The 17,201-nt window shown below is 44.6% G+C and overlaps 1 protein-coding gene across 6 annotated transcripts in view; it reads right to left on the bottom strand.

The window, feature by feature from the left end:
* Nucleotides 1-1,387: 1,387 nt before the first annotated feature.
* HERC3 (HECT and RLD domain containing E3 ubiquitin protein ligase 3) overlaps nt 1,388-17,201 on the bottom strand; it is a 46,933-nt gene continuing 31,119 nt past the window's right edge. For 2 of the 6 annotated variants that reach the window (XM_009492625.2, XM_075709805.1), the window contains 10 exons: nt 16,025-16,048; nt 15,849-15,938; nt 13,995-14,165; nt 13,217-13,360; nt 11,716-11,882; nt 10,484-10,550; nt 8,589-8,671; nt 5,130-5,313; nt 4,275-4,377; nt 1,388-2,040 (listed from right to left, as the gene is read on the bottom strand). In XM_009492625.2, the coding sequence (XP_009490900.1) occupies nt 1,832-2,040; nt 4,275-4,377; nt 5,130-5,313; nt 8,589-8,671; nt 10,484-10,550; nt 11,716-11,882; nt 13,217-13,360; nt 13,995-14,165; nt 15,849-15,938; nt 16,025-16,048 (1,242 nt within the window). In that variant the 3' untranslated portion in view covers nt 1,388-1,831. Of the gene's footprint in view, nt 2,041-4,274; nt 4,378-5,129; nt 5,314-8,588; nt 8,672-10,483; nt 10,551-11,715; nt 11,883-13,216; nt 13,361-13,565; nt 13,686-13,994; nt 14,166-15,848; nt 15,939-16,024; nt 16,049-16,802; nt 16,952-17,201 lie in introns of those variants that run through there. The other 4 variants (XM_075709804.1, XM_075709807.1, XM_075709808.1 and 1 more) reach the window with 4 other exon arrangements.

The raw sequence follows: 17,201 nt of genomic DNA on the forward strand, positions 1-17,201 counted from the left end.
CTGGGTGAGGAAGGGGAAGGGCAGCACTTGACGGAGGCGAGCAGCAAGGGGCTGGGTTGGGCTGGGCTGGGGTGCTGACCCGCAGCAGGGCCACGGCCCAGGTAAGCAGCGCCCTTCTCCTTCCAGCTGCTCGGAGGCACGGCAAGAGCAGCGGGAGAGGCAGCGCCAGGGCCTAGAGCAGCCCCTCCTTTGCTTCCCCACACAAAGGCAGCCACTCAGGCAGAATTAAACATCAAATTTATTGCATAATACTGTACTATGTACACACACATCGAAAATAAACATTTGATATAATTGTATATTTGTCTTCAACGCTGCATTAGAAAGGCTGGAGGGCTCTCGGTGTAGCCCACAGCTTGTCTTAAAAAAAACCCAGAAGCCTAAAACCTTTTCTTACGAGGTGCAAAGTTCAATACTGTGTATTGAACGTGGTGCATAAATACTATATCCTAAAAACAAGTCAATGTCAAAACCACCCTAGGCTTAAAATGAGATTTACATCAAGACCTGAAAAATGGGGGGGAATCGTTCAAACTTCATTTAATGGCAGTGGGGGAGACTGGGGGAAAGAGGATAAAGGCTCTCCCATCTTAAAGGATAGATTTAGGTAATGATTGTTGCCTGCTCAAGTCCCAGTGTACTTTTCCAGTCTGATTCATACAGATTGTCCTTTAGGGGCCCCCAGCAAAACAGCTGTCAAGTGAAAGGGCTCCTCTCAACCAGCAAAATAAAGTAACCCTAGCTCCAAAAATAAAACCAGTCTCCAAACAGAGGGTTATCACTCCAACATGGATCTCACACTCATTTCTTTTCTCTGACCGGGTAAGACCAGAGAGCTTATACACACCTCGTACGCTCACACACACTCACACGCGTGCACACATTCATACACACATGACTCCTCTGGAGAAAGGCGGCAGTGGTGAAAGCAGCCGCCTCACCTTGTATTGGAACAACAGGTCTGTTCGGATGGAAAAACAGGGCTCGGTGAAGCCCACCCAACTAACCTGTAGACTTGCCAAGATAGAAACACAACACAAGAGAGATGCAATTTGAGAAACCCGTTATTATAGGCAGGGTTTATCCTTCCACAAGCCCGAACACAAACCCCGCTCCAGAGGAGTCTGAGGCTTCTTTAAGATGACATTGCTTGGAAACAAAATTCAAGACAAGTGAGGAAAAACTATAGCCAACCCTCCCCAACCCCATCATATCATTCTCCATGAGACATCCTGGTGCAAAAAGACAGAGCATCACTGATACACCACCCTGGGGGTCACAAAGGACATCCCAGCCCAGTACCATCCGCCAAGGACCAAAGGGCAGAGGGGATATTTCCATTCAAAGCAAGCAAGAACCAGCTTGCATTTAAAAAGGGAGGAAAAATAAAAGCGGGGGGGGGAGTCACAGCTTTTCAAGGAGGAGATCACTATTTCATCCTTAATTTCCACTATGGCCTAAATGCAAGGAATTATCAAAATATTTAAACCGGACTAAAAGAAGAGGTAAGTATGTGTGTGTATGGGGCAATAAAAGCAAACTACACAGTATTGCCGGGAGGGCAGTGGTGTCAAAGTTGGAGGGGAAACAACAAAAATGCCCACTGAACTGATTTTGTTCAGTAGATGAGAAAATTCAAAGCAATAGCCTCTCCCTGCTGAAGCCCCACAAAATGCTGGCAGCATCAGGCTGAGACTGCATCATCTCAATCTATTATTATTATTAATTATTTTTTCCCAAAAAATGTTCTGATCCATTCCCTTACAAAAATAAAGCCAAGCCCACCATTTTCTTCCTCCGTACCCAAGTGTCTGTGCCTCTCCCACAGTGGTCAAGCTAAGCTAAAGCCCTCGTAGTGATCGATGGCTTGCACCAGCCGGGCGCTGAGGATCTCTTTGCTGCTGTACTTGGGCAGGTCCAGGAGGTTGTAGCAGGTATGCGCCACGGGCAGGTACTGCTCCCCGCTGGCAGTGGACTGGATGACGATGCGCAGGCTGGACATGCCGTAGATGGGAATGCGGTCGCTGCCCGTCAGAAACACTAGGAGAAGCAGAGGGAAGGTTGTACAGTTAGGGCAGGCGACCTCGCGCCGAGGGTGCACCTGAAGGCAAACTCCAACCCCACCTGCATGGCGGGACCCTGCCTGGAGGGGCTGAAATGCTGACTGAACTGCACGCAGGGCATGACTGCTCTCACATGGGAGGTGCAGGAGAGCAGAGGCAAGAAGCAAGGCCATTGCTGGGTGCACAGATAAGTAAATAAAGCTGCCTACGGCTCCCCCTTCCCTTAAAAGCTCCCTCTTATGGGGGAGTTACCCACAAAAGCCTCTGCTGTGAACCGGGACTCCCAGGACCCTCTCTACACAACTGCTAATTTCAGCATGCAAGTTTTGGCCAAGCCATTAGTGAGGTGGGTGTTGGTCTCTCCTCCCAAGTAACAAGTGATAGGATGAGAGGAAATGGCCTCAAGTTGTGTCAGGGGGGGTTTAGATTCGATATTAGGAAAAATTTCTTCATGGAAAGAGTGGTCAAGCATTGGAACAGGCTGCCCAGAGAGGTGGTGGAGTCACCATCCCTGGAGATGTTCAAAAAACAGGTAGATGTGGCACTTTGGGACATGGTTTAGTGGGCATGGTGGTGTTGGGTTGACAGTTGGACTGATGATCTTAAGGTTTCCAACCTTAATGATTCCTAGTTTTACTTTCATTAAAAAATAATCCAGCCACCAAGCCAGGAAACATGAAATTAATTATTACTCTACCTTTAATTGGTTTAGTAGTGGACATGGTGTAGTGTTAGGTTAACGGTTGGACTTGATGATCTTAAAGGTCTTTTCTAACCCAAACAATTCTATGATTCTATGCAGGACAACTAGCTGACTGCTTGTGTCTTTGGGAAAGAAAAAAAACCAACGCACATAAAAATACTGGCCTTTATCTTTCCAGCAGTTATCTTTCCAGAATCAGAGTGGCTGAGGTTGAGGGGACTTCTGGAGATCCTCTGGGCCAACCCCGCTGCCCAGGACTGTGTCCAGCTTTTCAGTATCTCCAAGGATGGAGACTCCACAACCTCTATGGGCAGCTGTGCCAGTGCTTGGTCACCCTCACAGGGAAAAAGTGTTTCCTGATGTTCAGATGGCACCTGCTGTGTTTCAGTTTGTGCCCTGTTGCCTCTGGTCCTGTCACTGGGCACCACTGAAAAGAGCCTGGCTCCGTCCTCTTTGCACCCTCCCTTCAAGTATTTATATACACTGATGAAGTCCCCTGTGAGCCTTCTCCAGGCTGAACACTCCCAGCTCTCACAGCCTTTCCTCATAGGAGAGATGCTCCAGTCCCCGAGTCAGCAGCCCTTCACTGGTCTCTCTCTGGTATGCCCGTGTCTCTCGTGCGCACTGGGGAGTCCAGAACTGGTCAAAGCACTCCAGGCAGAGGGGAAAGATCACCCTCCCCGACCAGCTGGCAACACCCCTCGTAACAGAGCCCAGGATACCATTCGCCTTCTTTGCAGCAGGGGCACATTGTTGGCTCACGGTCAACTTGGTGTCCACCAGGACTCCCAAGGGAGCAAAAGTTGCTGGCTGTAGCAACAAACTCAGAACCACTTACCCTTAAAACCACGTATTTCTCCTCATCTCCCCTTCTATCCCCAAATAAAGCGAATGCCACACAGCAGATCTGTGGGTGGCTGGGACACAAAGCAACACAGACATGGACAAGCATTTCCCAAGAAGGCCACTTCTGCAGGGGATTTCCTCTCCTCAGCACACCACCCACCCTACTAGCACAAGGAGACCACCATCAGGAGGGGAGGTATCTACTACCCAGTCACACCAATTTGTGGTCTCATTTTCCTGTCACATTATACACTAGCTCCTCTACTCAGCTGTCACCCTACAACTGCCCCATTGCCCTTAAAAAGAATGCCGCAATGCCTGAAAGCTCAGCTTGCAGAAGGAACCAGATTAAGCATGGGCACTGGGGACTGCTATGAATTACCCTCCTGACAATGCGAACAGATGGATACTGCACTCCCTTGTCAGAGACCGCATTGGATCTTGTGCTGCAGATACCACCCAGTGATTTTGAAGGTAAAAATGAACACAAAACAAGAGAGGGAGAAAACAGATTATCTGGCAGCAGATAACTCGGGGATAGCCATTCATGCTGGATCATCTTCTAGCACCTAATGCAACATGCCATAACCCAGAAGCTCTGCCAGACATTCCCACCCAAGTCTTCAATTTCAGGAGACACTGCACCACTGCAAGATACTTACAGAGAAACTTCTTCTTCTTTTCCAAGGGAAATGCATGAAACGTTTCCCAAAACATTCTCACAGTTGGGTGTGTCGCAGTGTAGTCTCCCTTATAGACAGCACTCTATTAAAAACCAGAAAGGCACATCATTTTATCTGGCACTAGAAAGCAAAGACTAAGCAGAAACCAGACCTGATCTCTTCTGGTATCTGACATCAGATCGATGTCTGACAGTTATTAAATGGAGCACAGATGGGGTCATGGGCAATAGCTTGGCTCAAAGACCCAGTAAAGGGTTCTCCTAGCAATATGTGGGAGGCAGGCATTAGGTTTCTAGCTATTCAGCTAATGACAGCTGTCATGAGGAATCCTGGAGTACCTGTTCACAGGTTGGACTCCTGAACAGGATCCTGCATTGCAAAGCCACTTTTACTGCTGAGGCTGAGACAGAGCAAGTAAATTGCCGATCTATGCATTTTGAAAGGAGACAACTCCTACTTTGTGTCCAGACTCCCCTTTGAATTCTTGGCTGTGTACTTTTTGCCCTTGTGCAGTGGAGTAAGTTTTACCGTAGGTGAAGAGCCTGACTTTGTCTCTTCCCTTCAGTCTTAGGTTTCATCCCTAAAAACAGCAGATGGAAGTCCTTCTCCCCTGTCCTTTCTCATCCTGAATTTCCTCCCTGAGCTTTATCAGCAGCAGGACAGCCCAGAAATAAACTTTTCATGTGAATGATGGCAAGGTGTACAGGGAGCATAAAAAAAGACATCTGTGGCTCATCACATCTCATGTGCCAGGCTAGTGCCCACTTCATACAACTGCGTAATCCTGGTACTTGTGAAAAAAAGAAGAAAAACACGACAAGAGGGAAGCTTTACCTCCTCCAGTTCCTCCCAGTTGTAGTTACTGTTTCCAACTATCATGGCCCTGAGCTCTGTGGGCTGGAAGAGTTCCAGGACTTTCCCACCACACACTTTCAGAAAGCCAGTGGAAAAGGCCGTGTACCACTCATGGATGGAGAGGTTGAAGATGTAATTTACGTAGGCTTCAACGAATTCTTCCCTAGGGCATTGAGAGAGAGCAGGCAAAGGAAAGCACTTTTAATCATATGCCTGAGCAGCAGCACTGCTAAATTTTCCTGTTTCTGCCTGTAACACGTCTTGCAAACATGAGTCTTCAACAGGTTCAACCCACTCCTCTCACTAAGCTGAGTCACTGCAACATGGACAAAGTATTAGGCAGCAAGTACCACCATGTGTCTGCTTACTCCCCAGCAGCAGCATGTGAGGTCCCCCAGCAGCCCAGGCTCTATACTACCAATAAACCCACCCAGCGGCATTGCATCCAGTTGCCCACAGGGCCGGGAGGGAGCCAGGGTGACACCAAGCTCTGGGGAGGTGTCAGGAACAGAGCCCTCTTCCCCATGGAACCCGTGCCTGCACAGAGGTTGTGTTAAGCAAATATCAGGATTCAGTCACCAGAAGAACATGTCCACCCCCTGGCCCAGCTCCTGCAGCCCTACATTTAGCAAGTCCAGGAAATAACCTACAGCTCTTCTCAGTCCGCAGGTGTCTGGGGTTACTCGGCACAGGGCTCTGCGCTCAGCCGCAATGACCTTGGACTGCCAGGTTGCTGTGAGCAAGTGCTCTGCTGGGGAGAGGGAACCAAATCAGACAGACAGTGCCCAGAAGACTACCACTTCCAAACCCAAGAGCCTCACAGAGCCCTAGTTAGGTACCCTGTGAATTTTCAGAGGCAGCTGCTGCTGACTCAGTCCCCAACAAGTCTTGCCAGTGGTTCAGCACTTTCAAAGCCAAAGCTGTAGCCTAGAGGCAGACTGAGGAAATCCTGCTCTGAAAAGTCTTGATCTGAAACTGCATGGCCAATTCCCTCCCTTCTGGCCCCAAAGAGAAAACAACTGAAAGAAATCAAGAAATGCCCCTCACTACAGAGCAAGAAAATAGTCTTCGGAAACCTCCTCTTCATCTTTCACACTCCGGTTAAATAAATACAGGACTTCTGCATTTGGAGTACGTGGCAAAGAGAACGACTCCTCTCAGAATGACAACCCTGTTTTGCTTCAAGGGTTCCCAAGAAAAGCATTAATAAAAACACCATTCTGTAGTCATTGGCAAGAAACTTGTGGCAGGCCCTGGCCAAACCCTGTCTCTGGATTTTGTTAGGAGGTTAAGCATCTTTATTCTACTCTCTCTTTCCTATTCCCAAAGCACCGCGATCTGAGCACACCATTAGAATTTTATTTGTGCAATGACTTAAAATATTTCCCCGACTTTTTTTTTTTTTTTTTAAACCTGATGATAATGCACCAGCCAATGTGGCAAACTGGGACACGAAACTATTCTCTGTGGGTGGAGGTGTCGTTTTTGCCTGACATTCAAGAGCAGCTCACACCTGCAGTCAGAGGATAAGCAGATCAGGGAACACCACAGAATCCGGTATCTCAGTCTCTAGCTGAGGAGGTCACAACTGAAAGATTTTGACCTTTTGGTGGAGGAATTCTCAATGCATCTGCTATGTAAAAGCAGCGAGGGATGAGTGAGAAAATAAAAAAAGAAAAATAAGGAAGCAGACTGACACGAAAACTTGGAATATGAAATCATACAGCAAAGGGGGAGTTATTTTCCAGAGCATTTGTTTTATTGTCATATTCCTGATAGTCACCTGAGCATTAGGGAAATCCAAGCTGATTAAGCACTTAACTGTTGCTTAATACCTCTCTGGTTGTTACGGTCATGAACCCTTTATCAAGAACATTTTATGTTGTGACACCCAATATGAACTCCAAAGGAGAAAGGGAAAATGCAGGCATTTCCTACTTGGCATTTTTCAGTCAAAGCAATCCTGTGCATTCTTCAGTTCCCAGTGAACTTTCCTCAGGCAGGAAGGGCAGTGCCCAAAGACATGCACACAGCAAACTATTCAGGCCAGGAGGGCATCAAATTGGTCCCTGGCCTCTAAATGTAGGGGTGGAGGAAGTCATTAAGCACTGTAAGGTGGATGAGTTGACAGCCATGTCTAGACTTGGATTTAGAGGTTAGCCTGAGTTCAAAACTCTGGCCAAAACAAAGCAATTGCATTTTGGAATGTGTTAAGCCAGTGGAACTACACACTAGCCTTTCTCCTTAAGGATTTTCTTTTCTTGTTACTCCTGACTTAATAAACAGTTGCAGGAACTAACGTGGGTGCTCTTCCCAAACATTTGCTCAGCTAAAACCTTTGTTCCTCCCCCTAGGCCAGTATGGCACACAGTAGTAAAACGGCCGTACACACCCAGCCTAAAAACCTAAAGGGTACTATCACTAGCATTTTCATCTTTACTTCACTGTTAGAAGTGTAGGTTAAACTCTCCTCTAATTTACCTGAAGCCCATCCTCTCTTTGCAGGGAGGCAGACTTACACTGCTCCATCTCCACATGGGTTTTGCATGGAGGCAGCTATTTAGCTGTAAAACTGCACCCTTTTGGGCAGCAGTAAAGTAGGTAAGAAGGTAATACAGACAAAGCTTTTGTTACAGCAATGGCTTTAGACACAATCAAAACCCTTTTAAATAATCAGTTTAATAGGAAATGACTTCATCTCCAGGTTTGCCATCAAGGTCTTCAGCAATCCTAGCACAAGCCCCTAACCATGCTGCTGACTAGTCACTGGATCACACTGTTTTGCCCGCAGAGAAAGAATCTGAACGCTGCTTCAAGTAATAAAGGCATTTGTAGAAATCCAATTACAGGATTATGAGAAGAAAATAGTTTAGCAGCTGGAAAAAAAAAAGGGGGGGGGAGGAATGGTAGCTGTGCTAGTAATAACTCTCAGGTGTTCAGTCAAACGGAAAGGAATCTATGTACAGTAGGGCCTTATGGATCTAGTCAGGGGTGGTGGTCCTCTATCAGGCATGCTCAAGGGAAAGTGTTTCCAGCTCCAGAATTAACTGTATAAACAAGTTTGCCAGGCCCAGTTTTGTTAGTCACGTACAGTTCCTCTCTAAACCATCAGGGAGATTAACCTTCAAGGGCCAAAATCATGTTGCAATCTCTATTTACCATGAGACAACTGCCCAAGGATCTATATGAAGGCCTTTTACAGGGAAGATGTCCATCCAAAAGTGTGTGGGGTATTTTCCAAATGCTGGCAGAAAGATGATGAAAACTTCCTTTTTATTCAAGTGCCACTGGCACCCAGTAACTTTTGAACAACTAGTCTTAGAATTCTTTGCAGTGACTTGTAATTCTATCCCACATTTCACCTCAGGAAAACTTCCTGTGGCATTGCAGCTGACTTCACAGCAAGTACGAGTCCATCCCCACATACGCCCCACTTACCTATTGTCCTTCTGCACCAGAATTTTATCTCCATCTTCAATCAGGTTCTTCTGCTCTGTCACACCGTAGCTCTCCCTGCAGATCTGTACAAAACCAGAAAACAAATTTTACCAGAAGTACTTTTCAGGCCATATGCCTGCAGAAAGATAGAGTTCTCTTTCACACTTGTTGACTGGCATGTGAAGGGTGGGCCAGAGAAAAGGGTACATGCAGAACATTTTTTCTCTGCTCCAAATGCCCTGCATGCTTCACCACTTTCCATCATTTACATGTGCTGTAGGACTGCTATTAAGTCTAAATGCAAACTCAGAAAGGAAAAAAGTTATTCTTTTATATAGATTTCCTGTGAAAAATCCCCAAGAGACTGATAACTAAAAAACTGTATTTAACTAAGCCCAGATGCTCTGGTAATAAAAAGGACTCCCTTTTTTACAATAGAAGCTCAGTAGATTAATTCATCTGCTCCCACCACAAGACGGCATGACCACAGACAGCTTCCTGCTTTTGCCTGGCCTAGGATGGCACCAGTAAAAACATATATTCTGTACATACGAAATCGGTCACGTGGAAAAAATGCAAAAGGGTCAATTTTCAAGTTGCCATACACAAAAGAGGCTCAGATTTTGACATGCAAGATGAGTTATTAATTTCAAGGTTTGGGATATCAGTTATTTATTAATTTCAAAGTTTTAGCAGATGTATCTGTATGTCTTTATATATTAGGCAGTATATAGTGCAAGAAAGAGAGAGTAAGAATATCCTTTTGTGTGAAAAGAGAATTTGGAGAAAAATCTCCTGTTACTTCAAAGGTATTCTTTTTTACACAGTCTGCATTATCATCATTATGGCTTCATTACCTCATCCTGAATTGCAGCTCTAACCTGCATGAGACACAGTGAGACCCAGGTCTGACTCACTCCAGAGGTTAAGTTTGACCTAAGAGACTTTATGTGTTCTCATTTATGAAACAAGGAAATGGTCAACACTCTCCTAACTCAGCAAGGATTTTCTTCACAGTGTGTAGCAGAGTTTCCTGGTACCTGGTTTTTACCCCCGGCAGGGCCTCAACAGAGAGTCAAGAACCCAGATCAAGCCCAAGAGGAACCCATCACTCACAACCTGTTAGAGCATCAGGACTTTTTTTTTTTAAAAAAAAGACATTGAAACATGGAAACCCTTTACCATGCCCGAGTGAGAGGAAAACATAGCTTGGAGAATAATGATGCCATACCTCTTTGTGAGGCTCTAAATGTTTGCATATGATGAGGGATGTACACGATATTCCAGTGTACATCGAGATTGAACTCTTAATTTCAGGGATTCTCTACTGTGTAATAGAAACTACTGCATCTAGGTTACTAGCTAGAAAAAAATTTCTTTTACTCCTGTAGTAGCACAGGAAAGCTGACTACCTCAGCATGTCTCCTAGCAATATCCTCCAGCATTTTGTTTCTAAAAAAAGTCTGACCAAGTACACTCACTGTAAGTTTTTAAGTTAAAAAGTATTAGTGTTATGACAGCAAGGAAAACTCTAAATTGTGTTAGAATTTCAAGAATTGACCCAGTGATGTCAAAGCCTAACTTCCATTTCCAAGGAGGATTTAGGAATCTGCTTCTCACTGTCTAGTGTGAAAAAGATGGCCACTGGCATGTAAGACATGCCACAATGACAACAAGGCTATTTTGAAAACCACTCTGCTTAATCTACTTACTAGCTCAGTTTTCATGACCATGTGAAGAAGGGAGTTGACAGCAATGAATTTAAACATTTTAACATTAACATGGGGTATGTGCTACAGGCAGAGTTTGGAATAAACCATAATACACATGAATAAGTAGATGGGCTTCAACTATACCACAGTAATCATAGAGCGGATATGTTAAATGTGTCTTACTGTAAAATTCAAGCAGAATGTCTCTTCTACATCTTCCCCAGGGTAATCTAAAAGTTGCTGAAGACTCCTACATGACAGGTAGGGAAAGAAATGAGAAAAAAAAATCAGAGATTCAAAAAGCCATACATCTAAAGGGGAAAAGAAATTCAACAAAAGTAAACAGCATCACACATCTGGATAATAGGATTGCAAGAGAGAGAATCTCTGAGTCACCTGAAGGGGTAAGAAAGAAATACACCTCAAATAAAGAGGTGCTTTGTTAGAAGCAGGGTAAATGCCAGTCCACACGAATTATCAATATAGTCCATGCCAACCTAGTACACAGATCGCCTTTAATGATCCTGACCTTAGAATAGAATTACATTTCTAATTCTTAAGGAGTGCTAGATATTTATGCCTTCATCACACAAAGGTCTGAGGGAGTAGAGGAAGAGAGGATGCTGGAGTATATCTGTACCCCCATCATGTAGAAAATATTCTTCTTCTATCCCTGAAAACCCTGCTCCTGTCTTCCTGGCATTTTACCTCATTCTTGTTAAATACAGCTGTCACTTTGTGCAGATAAATCAGATGGCAACTCAGAAGAAAAAAGAGAGAGCAGTCAGACAGTGGGATCTTAACCTCAAGTGTCAGAGGCAACCAATATCCTCATACAATTAGGCAGAAAAGATTCAATACACCATTTAGAAAAAGCACTTCCTTCACTCCACTCAACTCCCTTCTCTCTGGCATGGGAGCAGGCCAGAGTTACACTGGTTCAGGGATGGGACAGTTCACATCCTACGCACAGTTCCAAATCTGGGCTACATCATGAGATATGCAGTGGATCTGCTTGCTAACCCAAGCCTGGCATGGGGAGAAAGGCTGAGGTTAGGATCTGGGATCATGCATGCAATCACACAGTGGAGGGACAAGCCCCCACCCCTGTTTTCAAAGGACTGTTGTAGGTATCTTTTGGCTGTGTGGATATCCAATTTCTGGGGGTCGGGAAGGTGAGTACAGGGGTTAGAGCCTAGGCAGATGAATCTGATAGCCTGTGGGATAGGAGAAGACTTACACGAAATTCACCACCGGCTTATGTACTTTGCTAGGATCACAGCCCCCCAAATTAATCAGTCACTCAAAAGTATCAGAAGATGTTTTACTGAACAGCTTTCACCCAGTTTGGCATTTCTTGTTCTCAAATGGAAGGTCTCCCTTCCCAGAAAGGCTGCAAATTTTGTTTGTCATACCTTCCTTCCGTAGGGGATAGCTCTTTCAAATCCTCTAGGCAGGGCTTCACATTCAAGAGTTTTTTGTACAGAGCCAAGGGAAAGTGAAGGTCTACCACTGTGAAGTTGTATATTGCAAGACCGCATATGATGCCAATCAAGTGAAACCAGTTGTGTTCTACAAAACACTGCAAAACCACAGAGAAATCCTGATGAGACACACCATCACAGGTACTGTCACAGTACCCTTTCCCCCATGCACTAAGAAGCTAGCCCCTGCTTTTCCAACTGGGACAAAATCAGATGCTCCTATCAGGTCCCAGTTTGGTTGTGAATTCCTTGGTGGAATGTGGCACAGAAATGAAGATTCAGAAACCAAGCCCTATTACTTTTGTAAGCCATGATTAGCTGTGGAAATAGCAACAGCTGCTTTTCACCTTACCTGCCTTTTATTTCCTTTTTACAAACCTTTGCATTTAGACACTATCAAAGCTTCAACATTTGCTGTTGATGTACTGCAAGAAAATGTATTAACAATTCTCTATCACCCATTCTATTTTTATTAAAAGCTTATGCATAACCACAGTGCCACCCAGGCAAATATACCAACGTAGCTGTTGGTATACCAGCCTTCATTCCTTCACATATTTACTCTCACGCTGGTATGTCAGACTGGCTGCCGATATTTGTTAAATGTTGTAAATATGTGACACTCATTCTCAGTGTTTACACTGTCATTATTCTTAGTGTCAAAAGACTTGTTGTTTTTATAGCATTAACATGAGGAGTAATTGCTCTGCAATACTGTTTACAAGTTACAAAAGGTGCCATGTAATTTCCTTCCTTGTAAAATGTAATTAATAAATTAAAAGAACCCCCACCAGGGCACCTACACCTTAAAGGAACACTGACAACATCATTTTCCATCTTGCTAGCTAGGTAGGTGAAGAAAAAAAGGACATAAACCACCACCTCCAGCATAACGCTACCTGACAGGTACAGAACTTGCACTCCAAACCCTTCCAAAACCAACGAACTTTCACCACAAACCATGTTTCTTGCCATTTAAGAGCTTCCTCACATAAAGCATTAACAAGTTTAGACCCTGAAGGTGATGGTGATGCATGACTAAGTGGATTGGTTGCAATTACGTGAACAGCAAGGGAAGCACAGAATTCTAATACCATTATGACCTAAACCTCTGGTTCTGTAAAACAGCGCATGATTATCACATTCATAATAATAAGAGTTCTATTAACTGTCATCTGATACTTAATACAAGTTTTATTATGGGATAAGAATAAAGAGAAAGAGCCAGCTCCTTAACAGGCACAATCATCACCATTCTACTAAAGTTAATGGACCTATACTTATTTCCACTGACTGAAAATAAAGCTCACATTGTATCATGGGTGGAAAATGAGAGGAAGATCACTTCTTTCCCATACTTTGCCACTAACTTACTTGTCATTTAAATGCAGCATATTATTTCAACCTGCATGTATAAAGGGCAAGGGCTTACCGTGTCTGAAAACCACAGCAAGTTTGACTCTGGGTAGTAAGTGAACATGCCATAGATGGGGTTGAGGAGTTCTTTTAACAACAGAAGGAAAAATTCCTTTGTCACTCCTCCAGCGTCAACAGCTTCCTCACCATCAAAGATGACCTGTAGAAAAAGCAGGTTAGTAACAGGGATGCAGAGCTGAGACAGAGTGAATCAGACATCTTTCTAATTGGGAGCCACATAAAGCAATTTGTCTAACATGCCCAAACCCGCTGCAATGCATGAGCCTGTTTCAGTGCTCTGCTTGCAGGGAGGGAAAGGGAACAGGGGGTGGCAAACAAGATATTTTGAAAATGTTTAACTCCTTATGCAAATCATAAATAACAACCTGTCCTCCCAACAACAGAAGCAGGAACATGACAGCAGCTGCCGAATTTTGTAGCAACCTCTCAGAGATAAAACATGTCCTATTCTAAGTGGCCTGTTCCTGCAGAAGAGCAAAACAGACTGCATAGTATCATAGAAATGTTTCCTCCCCCACCCCTTCATACAGTAGACACACCAGGAAAAGAGAGTAAACCCCCTGTTTGCCTTCTTGCAAACTGTCCACTGCCAAAACACTTGAGGAGTTGGAGGCGAGAAAGACTTAACCCCCACATTGATCAGCTCAAGTGTCCCTGTGTGCTATACCTATTGAGATGCCACTGTACAGTGGTGAAGTGGTAACGTGAAGGGCTGAAAGGCTGCAGAAACATCAGCTGGATGAGAGGGTGCTAAGGGTGTGGGGAAAACTTACTTTAAGAGGCTTTTTCAAATCAATGTCTGAATGGATGCTCAACTCCCTTAAAGCATCACCGACTAAGTTACTCCTGCGAACATGAAGTACCAGAAAAGGGCTTCTGGCCAGCAGAGGCTCCAGGGTGAGAAGCATGAAGACATTCTGCAAATTTGCGCCATTTATTGCAACCTGTAAATAAGAGAGGGGTGAAAAACAGCTGCTGCTCAGCTCCTTTCTTCCTATGGAAGGAAAACAGTTAAAAACTATATGCCTGGTGTTCCTTTCTTCCTTACTCTTTTAGTTTGGTTTCCCTGAGTACAAGGATTATGTGCTCACTCTGTACAAGTGTGTGTGCGCATGTGTGCCTACCTGCCCCCCCCCCCCCCCCCCCCCATTTCCCACACCAACACCTTTTGAGTCCACCGATCGATTCACCAAATTTAAGCAACAGAGAGATCACATTCCTCAACATTTTTTGACATTAGGCAAGTGGGTGGGAAAGACACTTTATTCATGCTCTTACTGAGTCAAGAAACTCAGTGTGAACACAACCCTGACAGGAGTCAGAGAGTCCACGGGGGAAAGCAGCGTTACCAACACACCAGGCAAGAAGTCATTTGACAACCACACCTTGCAAGGCACCAGGGAACCCACTGCATACAATTCAAAGCTCTCACCTACATGGATTTTCTGGCGCTAGGTAAGGCACAAAGTCCAATCAAAGCTTTGACCACACATAGGATATTCATTCTCATACATCGTCCATAGTAAGTGGCAAATTCACATTTGTAAACTCAGTTTAAAAGTCAGTTGACCCTGAGACAGAAATCCACTGGAAGCCAGGCTTCCTCTGTTGCAGCACTCACAGAAGTACTCATTTCTTTGGCCTCTAAGTGGTTGTCTTCATAAAGATCCTATCTCTCAGGGCAACAAAACCTTTACCAGCCTGCTGTCCTGCCAAGATAAGGTAGACACCCTCCTCACAGCAGTGCACTGCTCACAAACTGGGCAGCTGGAAACATACAGAAGAGGGTGGCAAAATGAAAGCAGGAGAAGGTGACTCCAGCTTCTGAGCATAGGCTGAGCCTCCTCTGCCTTGCTGCAGGCTATACATTCAAGCAGCCATAGAAAAGCTAAGAGATGGATATTACATGGAACCAGCAACCATGGCCATGAGTAACTGTAATGACAGTTTTCCACCCTGAAGGAACCTGACAACCAAGGACCTTGGCAAACTCATTTCACAGAGGATGGGGTTAGTCCTACACCCCAGCTGCACTGGATGAGGGACCAGTGCCCAACGCGTTGCCCCTCCCAGGAGCTACCTGCATGAGCAATGCCTGGCGCTGGAAGGTTTTACATTGGCACAGAGGCCAGCTGTCCTTGTCACAGCCTGGCTGTGAGCTGGCTTGGCTGCCACCTACAGCTGGAGCTGAACACCTGCTGTGAACACGCTCCTGGAGAGCCTCGGGTCTGTGTCCCTGACTGCAAATGGGTGGGTGAACGGCTGACAACAGCAAGCTTGTCTACTCTTCCAGCCTTACAGCTCCTCTCACAGACACTTCACCTTACTACTTATCCTTGGACTATCATAAATACACAAGCATTCCTTCCCTCTACAGTTTAAATTTCCATCACATGCACATCTGGCAGTTCTGATGTTACCAAACATTTTGAAGTGAAAGACACCAAGCACTGCCTCTGCAAAATCCAGGACAAAGAGGTTCTCCAGCTACTCTGCTCTCCCATATCATGGAAACAATAAAGTGCTGTATGCACTAACTCCCAGTGAACTCCTTTCCTTGCAGGCACCAATGCAAGAGGCAGGAAAAAAATAAATGGGGCAGGAAAATTGGGAGAGAGAAGGATTACCTGCATCTGTAGTTCTGCATCTGTCTGTAACATCTTGGTCTTAGCCTGAGCATCGAAGATGAAAGGATAAGAACAGAGCGTTACAGCATCCTGCAAGAAAGGCAGGCAGATTGGTTCCTATTTACAGCTTCCATAGCGTTTCTTTAAATAAGAGTCACGAAAAACATTTTTCTTACCTGCATGATAGATGGTCTTACTTTCTGTGAAGGAAAAAGAGAAATATGAAAATCTTCTACTCTCTTGATTTTGTGTCTTGTATTTTTTTGGATGGACTAGTTCAAAGGTGACCCAAAGAAAATTTTTCTCCTCTGGGACCAACAACCCAGTTTTTTCCTCTTAAAGAAAAGCATGGGAACTTCATCCTCAAGAAAACACGCAAGTCTAATTCAAAACTTGCATTTCAAATGTTACTAAGAGGACTAACCGGCACAGAAGGCTGTGCTAGCCTGCTGTGAAACTTACTCTTATGAAGAAAACTACCCCCAAGGCAGAGACCATACAAAATAACAGGAGAGACCGTAAGGCCACAGTGTGACAATGTAAGACCACTCCTGCAAGGCAAATCACTCCTCTATTTAGCCATATCAATACATTTTTAACTATTTTTAGCTATCACTGTTACATAAGTTTGAGTCAATTATTGCTCTGCTCACTAAAAGTAAGCACAGAGCAGCACTATTTAAATGATGGGAAGTGGGGGACAGGGGACACAGCACACACAACATTTAGCAAGTACATAAAAACATACACAAAAATTCTTGCTACAGTCAGGTTTTACTCTTGCAGCATCCCTTGGCAGATATTTTTTGGTGTTTTCTCACACTTGGGATTCCTTTCCTTACTACAATTGATCAAGCTCACTGGGTTTCTACACAGCATATTCCAGCCCTCAGTCTAGTTATCTCCTTGCTTACACATGGGAAAGTGAGGCAGAAAAGAGGTGAAGGGTCTTACCCAAGATCACCCAGCAGGTTACTGGAAGAGCCAGGAATAGAACCCACATCTCTTGAGTCTTGGTTCAGTCCCCTAGCCAGAACGCCACACTGCCTCCTCTTACAGAGCAAGATTTTAAGATCACTGGCTACATTATTCACAATACCTGCCTAAACAGCAGAAGTAAAGGGTAAAAATTATAATTTTAGAATACAGGATTTGGCTCCTGAGGTCTCGATTACATTAAAAGGATCCAGTGACTGAATTAATCCCCTTGTGCAAGGACTGAATGAGATTCACATGAATAATCATAGAGATTGTTGCAAGCGTTAGGTAAATATTGTTAGCTCCACCTCTTCTGACCACCTTATTTTAAGTTAACTTTGTCAAGCCACTGAGTACCCAAATCTGAGATTTAAC

Source organism: Pelecanus crispus, chromosome 4 (genome assembly GCF_030463565.1).
Source record: "Pelecanus crispus isolate bPelCri1 chromosome 4, bPelCri1.pri, whole genome shotgun sequence".
In the NCBI taxonomy this organism is placed as follows: domain Eukaryota; kingdom Metazoa; phylum Chordata; class Aves; order Pelecaniformes; family Pelecanidae; genus Pelecanus; species Pelecanus crispus.